The 12,583-nt window shown below is 48.0% G+C and overlaps 1 protein-coding gene across 4 annotated transcripts in view; it reads right to left on the reverse strand.

Annotated features, from left to right (window-relative positions):
* The window catches only part of KATNB1 (katanin regulatory subunit B1), a 35,153-nt gene that overhangs the window by 5,260 nt on the left and 17,310 nt on the right, over positions 1–12,583 (reverse strand). For all 4 annotated transcript variants that reach the window (XM_075189443.1, XM_075189441.1, XM_075189442.1 and 1 more), the window contains 4 exons: positions 7,810–7,922; positions 7,663–7,734; positions 493–643; positions 202–389 (listed from right to left, as the gene is read on the reverse strand). In XM_075189443.1, coding sequence (XP_075045544.1) covers positions 202–389; positions 493–643; positions 7,663–7,734; positions 7,810–7,922 — 524 coding nt within the window. The remainder of the gene's footprint in view (positions 1–201; positions 390–492; positions 644–7,662; positions 7,735–7,809; positions 7,923–12,583) is intronic.

The raw sequence follows: 12,583 nt of genomic DNA on the forward strand, positions 1-12,583 counted from the left end.
GAGGAACGCCACCCACCTGGTGGTGCTAGCGGGCTGGGGGAGGAACGCCACCCACCTGGTGGTGCTAGCGGGCTGGGGGAGGAACGCCACCCACCTGGTGGTGCTAGCGGGCTGGGGGAGGAACGCCACCGACCCGGTGGTGCTAGCGGGCTGGGGGAGGAACAAGAAGAAACCAGATATGATTTGCACTCATTCACCTACCTCTTTGGTTTGCTGCAGGTTGTAGATGGCCGCTCATAGTTACGTCTCAGAGGGGATGTCTTTGTGGTGGGCTGGCTGACTGGGGTATCTTGTGGATGATGCCCCTGTGACCCCGATCCAGTCATTTTTACACGATTTAAGTCAACCACAAAGGAGGAGACATTGGACTGAGCAGTGGAGACGGCGATCTGCAAGCCAAATAATAATCAATTACACGACATCACTGCCCCAATAACCAGCACACATACACAGCCAACACATCCCGATCAATCAGTTCCGTTACAAACCCACCAGCTGGTTGTTGCAGATGGACAGGTCTGCGACTTTTCCCCAAGCCACAGGGACCGTGTCAAAGCAGCGCTCAGGTTCCCAGCCATAGACACGTAGCGCATCCCGACCCCCGCAGAACAGGCAACTCCCGTCACTGCTAAACAGGATGGACCTGTGGAAGAAACGGCCGTTACAATCTCCTCCTCTACACAGCAAACAATTCACTGCCATAGAAGCAGCACAATGGCGGAAGCCACTCAATAAAAAGTAGTTTACTTCCATATACATATATCTTTGTTTTCTGCTTTCAATAAAAGTAGAAGTTTAGGGTTTATCTGAAAAGTAAAGTTACTGTGCGGGGAGAACAGGCGCACACGGCTGGCTCGGTTATTCTCTGCATCACAGCCACTTGCAATGAGCATCAAGCATCAGCTATACCGGCAGTTCGCAAAGTGTGCGCCGCGGCTCCCAGGGGCGCCATAGAAAAAAAAAAAAAAACACCACAAAAACTTACCAATCCGCGCTGCGCCGGGACCCAGCATCCTCCTCTCACGCAGCTGAGAGGAGGATGCTGGGCTGGCGAGGGAGGGAGGGGGGGGGGACGGGGGAGGACACACAGCGTGAGGGGGGAGGACACACAGCGTGAGGGGGGAGAGTGGATGTGGGGGGTGGGGACACAGCGTGAGAGAGGCAGTGGAGGTGGGGGGGGGGGGGCATGTCTGGGGGGCAGAGGGGGCATTTTTGCATACAACTAAAAGAGTATTTATGTACTTACGTTAAATCCGTTTCTCTGATTCCGTCTGGGGGACACTGCTTACCATGGGTTGTGGAGGGAGCTTGTGGAGTTGGCACCTAACTAGTTAAGTTTTAGTACTGCCGACAGACCCCTCCCCTCTACAATCCCCCTGCCCTCTCTTGTTCAGTTAATTAAAAAGCCCGAGGATAAAGGCCAGTCAAACAAGAGCACACAGAAGAACAGCAGAAGGGAAGGGAGGGATCGCAGTGTCCCCCAGATGGAATCAGAGAAACGGATTTAACGTAAGTACATAAATCCTCTTTTCTCTTTCATCCAGTCTGGGGGACACTGCTTACCATGGGGACGTTCTAAAGCTGCCCCCTAAGGGTGGGACTACTCTGAAAATCCCGCTCATAAAAGCACTACGAGCGAAATTTGCATCCGCAGATGCAAATACATTAAACTGATAAAATTTTGTAAAGGTGTGGACAGAGGACCAGGTGGCTGCCCTGCAAAGCTGGTCTGCAGAAGCTCCATTCCTTGCTGCCCACGACGCCCCTACCGATCTGGTGGAATGGGCTGTAAGTCTCTCCGGCACAGGACGGTTAGCCTTTATGTAAGCTTGCTCGATGGTTGACGTAATCCATCTTGCAATGGACTGCCTCTCTTATTAGCATCATAAAGGACAAACAGAGAGTCAGTACGTCTAATCTGGGAAGTTCTTGTGACATAAATGCGGAGAGCCCTAACCACATCTAACTTTTCCATAGATTGTTGATCCGAATGGGAAGCAGATGAGAAAACCGGAACTACAATTTCCTGGTTAAGATGAAAAGCCAAAACTACTTTAGGGACGAAAGGAGGGAGGGTCCTTAACACTGCTCTGTCCTCGTGGAAAACCAAATATGGTTCCCGACAAGACAGGATGAAACCCTTCGAGCAGATGCGATAGCCAAAGAAAAAGGACCTTCCAGGTCAACCACTTTAAATCTGCCACACTCAATGGTTCAAAAGGAGGCCCCTTGAGCATATCCAGTACCATGTTGAGATCCCATGGAGCTGTAGGTGGAACATAGGGAGGCTGAATATGCAAGACTCCCTGGAAAAAAGTCCTAATATCTGGCAAATCAGCTAATTTCATATGAAAAAATACTGAAAGTGCCGATAACTGGACCTTTAGGGAACCTAACCTGAGACCTGCTTCCAGGCCATCCTGAAGGAAAGCTAACAGACGAGGGAGCCGAAAGGAGGATGAGTGGCAAGTCCTATTCTCGCACCATCTAATGTAAGCTCTCCAAATCCGGTGGTAGATGCGAGCTGAAACTGGCTTTCTGGCTCGCATCATGGTGTTCACTACGCTGGAGGAAAAACCCCTAGCTCTCCAGAGGCTGGCTTCAACAGCCATGCCGTTAAACTGAGCCGAGGTAAATTCTGGTGACGGAATGGACCTTGCAGAAGAAGGTCGTCTCGAGACGGAAGGCGGAAACCCTGTCCTTCCGCCATAGATATTATGTCCGCGTACCACACTCGGCGCGTCCATGAGGGAGCTATTAGAATTACTGGCAGACCGCCCTGCCTTACTCGTCTGAGGATGCGAGGAAGCATGGGAATCGGAGGAAACAGGTATCCCAACCTGAACTCCCATGACATCGTCATGACGTCCACCGCTAAGGGGTCTCTTGCCCTTGCGCAAAACTTCCTGTTGTGTCTGGAGGCCATGAGATCTATGTCCGGAAGACCCCACCTCTGAACCAGAGACTGGAAGACTTCCGGATGGAGTGACCACTCCTCCGGCATCATCTGGTTTCGACTTAGATAGTCGGCCTCCCAATTTTCTATTCCTGGAATGAAAACTGCCGATATTGCCGGAACATATTGCTCTGCCCAAACCAATATTTGGGCTGCAATATCCATTGCAGCTGCACTCCTGGTTCCTCCCTGTCTGTTGACATATGCCACGGCCGTGGCATTGTCGGACTGAATTCTGACAGGGTGGCCCTGGAGAAGGGACTGGGCCCCCCGGAGGGTCAAAAGAATGGCCTTTAATTCTAATACATTTATCGATTGGTCGGTTCAGGAATCGGCCCTAAGTCCCTGAAGTCGGAGGTGCAGGATTACCGCCCCCCCAACCTTTCAGGCTGGCGTCTGTCTGGCTATGATCCACGACCATGGTGCGAAGGATCTGCCCACTTTCATGTGATCCTGAAACAGCCACCACTGAAGCGATTCTGTCGCCCTCGGAGATAGAGAGATCTTCTGAAGTTCCAGGTGTAGGTGTGATCCTGACCATTTCGACAATAGATCACACTAGAAACATCGAGAATGGGCTCGACCGAAGGGAATGGTCTCGAAGGAGGCCACCATCTTTCCGAGGAGCCGCATGCACAAGTGCATTGAGGGGCTGGGAGAAGACAAAACCTGAGTAGTTATAGTCTGAATAGAGCTGATCTTCTCTACTGGGAGAAACACCCTTTGTTTGCTGGTGTCCATAATGAGTCCCAGGAAAACCATGCGCTGACACGGAACCATCTGGGATTTCTTTAAATTTATTAGCCATCCGTGGCCCTCGAGAACCACCAAGGTGAGGGATAAGTGATGACGTAGGCAATTTTCTGTGGAAGCCTTGATGAGCAGGTCGTCCAAATAAGGAATGACCTGAACTCCCTGCAAGTGAAGACATGCTGCCATTATAGACATAATCTTCGTAAAGACCCTTGGCGCTGTTGAGAGACCGAAGGGGAGGGCTCGAAACTGGTAGTGGAAGGATCCCACCGAGAATCTTAGAAGGGACTGATGGTGGATCCAAATGGGAATGTGGAGGTATGCGTCCTTTATGTCTATGGACGCCATAAACTGATCCTTCTCTAGGCCGTTTATCACCGACCTTAGAGATTCCATCCGAAATTTGTCCACCCATTTGTCCACGGCATCTTCCTGCGACCTCCAGCACCTGCAGTAAGTAACGTGACCAGATAAAAGGCACACCTGGTTATAACATAAGTTAATGAAAACAACAAGATACTTTTGAACGTGGGTGCTCAGAGGACTCCAGACAACCACTGGTGGGTCGCCCCCCGGAAACTTTAGAACTAGCTTGAATAGCCGCAGAATCCGTGTCTCTAAGACCGTGGTGATATAGGACTTCCAGAGTATTTAATCAGATGGAAAAATATCAGGGCCATTCAAGCAAAGAGGTTTGAATAAAACCCCTGTCCTTTCTGGTAATCTGGAACCCTGCAGATGACCTTCTGAAAAAGAAGAGAAGCGACACAGTCCTGTATAGCCTGCCTTCTTGATGGATTTCGGGGTAACGGAGTCTGGAAGAAACGCTGTGGAGCCGAGCCCAACGGGTCTATTCTGTACCCCTCTGAAATAATTCCCCGAATCCAAGGATCTTGGGAGGATGCTGCCCACTGTTCCTGAAACAGAGACAGACATCCCCCCACTGGTGCACCCTGCGGAACAGAGTGGTCGTCAGGACGCAGGCTTCTCCTGGGTCTTTGAGGCCTGGCGCTTAGCTGCAAACGAGGATTTCCCCCTGGCAGAGGAGCCTCGAGAATTAGGTTGTCTGCCTCTAAAGGACTGTCCTCTAGGTAAGGAGGTCCCCCGAAAGGGCTGACGAAAAGAGCTGACCCGAGGGTTCCGGCTCCTGATAGGGAATACTGGCAAGGAAGTGCTTTTGCCCCCCGTTGCCTGTGAGATGAGGGTATCTAATTCCGGGCCGAACAAACCTGCTGCAGAAAAAGGAATAGTTTCTACGGACCTTTTTGATTCCGCATCACCTTCCCAGGATTTCAGCCATAACGTCTTTCTTGCTGATATAGAGGCCGCCTGAATAGAAGAGGAAACAGCCGCTGTGTTCTGGGCCGCCTCATAAAAGGTACTCCGAAGCCTCCTTTAAATGCAAGGCTAGGGGGAAGTAATTCAGAGTCCTGTAAGGCCTCTGCCAGTTGGTCTGCCCATGCTTCCATGGCTCTAGCAACCCAAGCTGAAGTAAATGTGGGCCTAAAAGAAGAACCCGCAGCCGCGAATATGGATTTCAGCTGGGATTCAACCTTGCGGTCATTGGCATCCTGAAGGGACGCTGAACCAGGAGCTGGAAGTAAGGTATGCTTTGCCAATCGGGCAATAGGGATATCCACCTTGGGAATACTTTCCCAGCGAACCACCTCTTCCTCCTGTAAGGGATACAGGGAAGAGAACATTCTGGGGACAGAGAACCTTTTTTCAGGTTGTTTCCATGCCCCTTCAGCAATATCCCTAAGTTCTACAGAACTTCCTTTTGGCCTTCTTAAAGAGACTTCTGTCTCTGGGCGTAAGATCCTCTGGTTCTGGGAGGTCCAACGCCTGTCTAACCGCTAAAACCAAATCATTAATAAATTGGCTTTTAGGATTTTCTTTCTGTTCCAGGGGATGAACCTGGTCAGGATCGGAATAAACTTCCCCCTCATCCTCAGAACCTTCCTCAGAGTGTGAAAGGACCATAAGGGGATTTACAGATCTAGGCCTCTTTCTTTTAGTAGGCGGAATGTTTGGGGAATCAAGCAACTGGTTAAGCTTATCCATACCCTTTATAAAAGCTGCAGACCATGCCTGTTCTGTAGAAATAGGGGTTGGGTCAGGCTGTAATGAGGAAGGACCCGGCAAACACGGTGCAATAGAACCTGAGGAAGCCGGGAGGCCTAACTGTGTGTTAGCATTGTTAGCCACCGAAGAGGGAGATATATATATATATATATATAATGTGGAGAGAATACAGTGAAATAACAACTAATCTTAAAATAAAAGTTGTGCTTGTAATATTTTAAACACAATATATTATTAAGGCAAGTAGGGAGACTATAATGTAAACCCTTACTAGCCCAGTTTGTATACAGCAAAACGGATTATGTGTTTAAATAAATCATATACTTAGCCCATAGGCCACAAAGGGGAGAAGTCCAACAGCAGTGTCCTGTGCCTGCTCCCTCAGCTCTGTTCTCTCTTCCCGGGCTTCTCTTGGCGCCAGAAGGCTGGGATAGACCATCTCTCTCTGTAATGCTCAGTAATGCTGTTTTTGCAGCAAATTCTTAATGATGAGAAAAAAATTCTTCCAGTAAGTGTGGCAGAGTAATGGAAACCTCTAAGACTGAGGTCTCCGCAGCGAAAGATACCTAGATGCCCCCTCCTATGCCTGAGGGGGGATCTTGGTATAGCCCCCTTCCTCCTCTCTCCGTAGCGCAGACTGACTGGATCCAAGATGGCCGCCGGCGTCTTCAGTATCCGATAACCGGCACTCTATGCCTGTAATGGCAGCTCCGGTTATCGGGGAGGCTGGAGGAGTGACAGCGGTCCGTGAAACCGCTTGTCACTCCTAAATCAGGCACCCATTCGCTCTCTCTCTCCTGTCCCTGTCAGTGAGAACCGCTGGCTCCCATATGACAGGGTGGTGCCTGCGCTGCTCAGCTGTGAGTGTGTTCTCTATAGTAGAACACACTCCAGCGCTGCCACCTGTAAAAAGTAAATAAAGAAAATAAAAGTTTTGTAAAAAATTACACGAAGCACTAAAAAACGCTGCCCAACTCCGCGGTCACCTAAAAAAAAAACTGAACAAGAGAGGGGAGGGGTCTGTCGGCAGTACTGAAACTTAACTAGTTAGGTGCCAACTCCCCAAGCTCCCCTCCACAACCCATGGTAAGCAGTGTCCCCCAGACTGGATTTAAGAGAAATAAGTATTTCTGTCCTGACCTAAATACTTATTACAATTTTTTGACCCAACTAAAACAGGACTGCTCAGTAATTATTTTGGAGGGGTGCCTTGAAAAAATTATGGAGACTCTAAAGGGTGCCGCGAACTGCAAAAGTTTGGGAACCACTGAGCTATACAGAGAAGTTTTAACCTTCACACCACTAACCTACAAGTATATTTTAGGCCATACAAACTGAACATAGCTAGTGTCCTGGTTGGAACAGAGCACACGATAGCAGCAATGCTAACACTGTGCAACCATTTTCCCCACCCAAATATTGATAATGAAATTCTGTTGAATGCTGGAGAACAGAGACAATGGGAATAATGATATACAATAAGAGGAACTCTGATTATTTGTTGTGAATACAATACTGCAGAAAAGTCCTAATTATTTTATACATGTCCCTCAGCATTAATGACGTTACACTGTGCAGCTAACAGGAATGGGCCGGCTCCCAGGAGGCAGTACGCTGTCCTCATCAGGTGAAGGAAGGCCAGACACTCGCTTGACCACACAGCGGCTGTGACATCTCCCGCTGGATTATCACTATAAAGCTAATGAATGGATTTGTTGTGTTTGGCCTCACTGCGTCTGTTTATACTTGTTATGTTAAGTCAATAAAAGCTGCCTTGTCAGATGCTGACATTTCAGAGAAAAGATCATGCGGAATTCAGGGATCAGATCACACTGTCCCCACATTCACTCTCTGCTCTGACTTGTTACCTGAAAGGTGTTGCTTCCCCCTCCACACAGCCCACTGGCTGGAACTTCTCCAGGTCCCAGAAACGTACCGTCCTATAGAGAGACAACGCCGGGTTATACAGACACAGGAGAAATACTGAGTATAGGGCATACACCCCCCCCCCTCACCTGTCCGCACTTGACGCCAGCATATACTCATTGGGGTGAAAATCAACGATCTGGACGGGTCCAGTGTGATCGGCAAACTCTGCCATCAGTTTTCCAGCACTCAGATCCCAGAGCTGGGAGAGAGAGATGGACATTAATCATACAGAATAAGAAGATTTCATCATCATCATCATCTATTTATATAGCACCACTAATTCCGCAGCGCTGTACAGAGAACTCATTCACATCTGTCCCTGCCCCATTGGAGCTTACAGTCTAAATCCCCTAACACACCCCCCCCCCCCCCCCCGAGAGAGACGAAGGGCAATTTAATAGCAGACAATTAACCTACTAGTATGTTTTGGACTGTGGGAGGAAACTGGAGCACCCGGAGGAAACCCACGCAGATGCCTCTGTGTAGGTTCTCCCTGAACTCATGACCCCAGTGCTGTGAGGCAGTAGTGCTAACCACTAAGCCACTATGCTCTACTTACCATAAAATCTATCTAAACACAGTTGGGGGGCACTGCTAACTACGGAGTTTAGAGGGCGCTGTGGAGTAAAAGGCACTACCAAACTTATCTAGCTTGCTTCCTCCCCTCTATGTCCCCTCTGGCCGGATATCCTCAGTTTATTTAACTAACCAAGCCACAAAAGAGGGCGAAACACAGCCAACAGAACATCATTATTTATTCATATAGCAACAGCAGATTCCCCAAAGCTTTACTGGTGTGAACTATGGGGACGTTCCAAAGCTGCCCCTATAGATGGGAATGGTCAGACTGAGCGGCACTTAAAACCTTATGGCCAAAACGTGAGTCTTGAATACATGAAATCAGTAAAATTTGGTGAATGTGTGAACAGAAGACCAGGTAGTTGCCCGATACAACTGTTCAAATGAGGCCCTGATCGATCTGGTGAAATGGGCAGTAAGACCAACCGGAACAGGGGAGGCCTCGGAAACATTTGCCTGATGAATTGTATCCGTAATCCACCTAGCTATAGTCTTTTGTGGCTGGCCAGCCACGCTTCCAACCATACAGCACCAGAAGACTGTCAGTCTTCTGAACTGACACCGACCGATCCCAATAGATCCACAAGGTGCGAACAACATCCAACAACATAAGAGAATCCCAACTGTTGGATTGAAGAAGGGCAAAAAAAAGGAGAGAGAAAAGAGAGCTACTAACTCCAAAACCCTCCTAGCTTAAGCCAGCAAAAAGACCACCTTCCAAGTTAGAAATTTTATGGGAACAGACTTCAACGGTTCAAAAGGTGGTTTCTGTAAAACCCTGAGAACCAAGTTAAGGTCCCATGGCTCCACCGGAGCAACAAAAGGCGGCTGTACATGGAGAACCCCCTGTAGAAAGGTCTGCACGCCCGGTAACAGAGCCAAACACCTCTGGAAATAGACAGTGCAGAATTCTGGACTTTGCGGGATGCCAGACTCAATCCCTTATCCAGACCATCCTGAAGGAAAGCCAACACCCTACCTACCATGAAAGATAGGAAACGTCTTCCTCTCACACAAAACCAATATAAGACTTCCAGATCTGGTGGTAACTACTATTAGATGAAGGTTTCCTGGCTTTGATCATTGTCTGAATGCCCCCATCATACAGTCCCTTGTTTCGTAGAATCAAGGTTTCAATTTCCAGGCCATCAAATGAATGGAAGAATGGACCCTGGCTGCGAAGATTCTTTCTCAGGGGGAGACAGCTCCTCTGCCAAGTTGAGAAGATCCGCGTACCAGGACCTCAGAGGCCAATCGGGAGCCAGAAGGATAACTGGGACCAGTTTGCATCTTACCCTTTTTAAGATCCACGTAACATTGGAATTGGGGGAAAAACGTACACCAACCTGAACTGCCAAGGAACCTTCATGGCGTCTATTAAAAACGCCTGAGGATCCCATGTTCTGGAATAGCATTTGTTCACCTTGTGGTTCCTTCAAGAGGCCATCATACAGATCTTCGGCTGACCCTACCTGTGAACAATCTGAGTGAACACCTTCAAATGGAGGGACCACTGCCCTGGTTGTATTTGTATGTCAACTCACGAAGTCTGCCTCCCAATTGTTTACTCCTGATATGAACACTGCCGATATGGCTGGAACCTGCCTTTCTGCCCACTTCAAATTTTGGCTACTTCCTTTATGGCAAAAGAACTTCTGGTTCCTCCTTGATGGCCGATATAAGCCACAGCTGTGGCATTGTCTGACTGGATCCGAATGGGCCAGTGTAATCAGTGGGTGCTTACAGACTCTGTCCACAGCCAGAGCACCAGTTCCTCACAGTTGGTAATTACAGGTATAGTGCTACTAACACCGATAGTGGAGGCCATGGTTTCAATTCCTTGGATGTTACAGCAGACTGGTTGAAGACATTGAGAAAGTCTATCCACTTACATAAAGCATAGGAAAGCTTAGTGGACAAGTAGGTGCTTTGCTGGTAGCAATAATAGAGGCCCATGGTCAAAACCCCTGACAGACTTGACTATTTCCTTGGATGTTGCAGCAGTATTTTTACACACTTCCAAGTGTTAATTGGCACAGTGGAGCAGTAGGCATTGTTCTACACACAGTAGTAGCAAAGGCTCTTGTTCAAAACCCATGTATGGTTTGCATTATAGTATCTTGGATGCTTCATCAGGCTGAATGAAGACATTGAGAAAAGTCTCTCCACCTCCTTAAAGAAATGAAATGGTTCGGTAGACTAGTAGCCAGGTTCTCTACTGGCAGTGATAATGGAGGTCCTGGTTTGAATCCCTTGCCTGGCTTCCCTTTTAATGTTGCATCAGACTTGTTGAAGTCATTGAGAAAAGTCTCTTTGTACCAATAACAAATGTTCTAGCTTGGTTTCTCTGCTGGCCAGTGCTTTGTTTATAGTGAAGAATGATTCTCTGGTTTAAATCCCCAGCCAGATAACATTTACAGCACTTTTGATTTTGCTCCAGGATCCTTGATGGCATTGATATAAGTCTCACTGCTGCTTACAACATGTACTGGCCCCAGGTGATTAGTAGCCAGAATGCGGACCATGATGGTGGAGGTCCTGGTTTGAATCCCCAGACAGGCTTAATGGTCTTTCTTATGTTGGCCTGCTCAGTGGGATGGTTATTAGGTTCTCTCCTGGTAGTCATGATGTGGTCCCTTTTTTAATCTCCATTCTAGCATTATTTAAGGAACTTGGGTGTTGCGTGTGAAAGTTCAACATCCAATGAGAAGCCTTTCTTACATTTTTAACTTGCACCTCCAATTGCCACTAATCTACTCGTTTCTTAATATTGACAAACTCCAACCAGGAACTCAGCAGTCAGTTGAGCACTTTACTGCTTTTCCACTAACTTATGCCCTCAATGTGAATAAAGACAGACCAGGTAGGAAGTCTGTTCTCAATGTTGTCAAACAGCCAATTGCACCAACCAAAGTAATAAAAGGGATCTGAACCAGGACCTCAGCCATCTACCGACAGAGAGATCACCTGGCTACTAGTCATCTGAGCCAACATATGGTGTAAGCAAGTGAGGAGACTTTTCTCAATGTCTTCAACAAGCCAGGTGTAAAAGCCAAGGTACAAACATTACAGCTGTTTGAGGATTTAAACTAGGACCTCAATAATCTGGAAAGCAGCAAACCAGACTACTATTATTATTATTATCATCATCATCAATTTGTTAGGCACCACAAGGTATCCGCAGCGCCGCATACTGTACTAACAGTAGACTATACAGGATGAAACCATACAGAACAATGAACAAAAAGTACCAATACTTCAGAAACTCCAGCTAGTCATATGCAGTAAAGACGGAGCGGAAGAACAGGTATGGAGACAGGAGGGGAGGGGGCCCTGCTCATACGAGCTTACATCCTAAGGGAGGGTAAACAGACCAGGCACAAGAGGAGCCAGTTGAGGCAAGAGGAGAGAAGGGAGGACAAGCTAAAGGGAGGAGATGGTGGTTAAGTAGATGGTTTGTAGGCTTTGAGGAAGAGGTGAGTTTTGAGTGCACGTTTGAAGGATCACAGAGTAGGAGAGAGACGGATGGAACGAGGGAGGTCGTTCCAGAGAAGGGGGGCTGTACGGGAAAAGTCTTGGATTCTGGAGTGGGAAGAGGTGATAAGAGTTGAGGAGAGGCGGCGGTCATTGGCTGAACGCAGGGAGCGGGCAGGAGTGTGAATGGAGAGGAGGTTAGAGATATAAGGGGCAGTAGAGTTGGAGAGAGCCTTGTAAGTGGTGGTGAGGAGTTTGAAAAGGATTCTGTAGGGGAAGGGGAGCCAGTGTAAGGCAAGGCAGAGAGGGGAGCCAGAGGAGGAGCAGCGTGAGAGGAAGATGAGTCTTGCAGCCGCATTGAGTATAGAGCGGAGGTGGGAGAGACGAGAGTGGGGGAGGCCAGTGAGGAGGAGGTTACAATAATCCAGACGGGAGATGATAAGTACTAGTCCTCTTAGTCAGTTTATGTGTTACTCCAAGCACAAGTCATAATGCATCCTAGTGCATCAGGCATGGTAGTTAAAAGAAATCTGTTCACAGCTAATGGTGGAGGCCTTGGCTTGAACCCATAGACAGAGAATCTGGACATGATTTTACGGAGCCAGCTTGTTTGCAAAGTAACCCGGGAGACTAAGCGCTATGTCATCAATCAGCCTAGAGTAACATCTAAGGTGCTAACAAACTGCTGATAAAATGATATAAGAGGTATGCTGCGGACCTAGATCCGCAAATAACCAGACAGAATAATATATGAATACAGGAATTAAGTGCAGATGAGGACATGTTACTAATCATTCCACTAAAATT

This window comes from Mixophyes fleayi, chromosome 10, assembly GCF_038048845.1.
Source record: "Mixophyes fleayi isolate aMixFle1 chromosome 10, aMixFle1.hap1, whole genome shotgun sequence".
NCBI lineage: Eukaryota > Metazoa > Chordata > Amphibia > Anura > Limnodynastidae > Mixophyes > Mixophyes fleayi.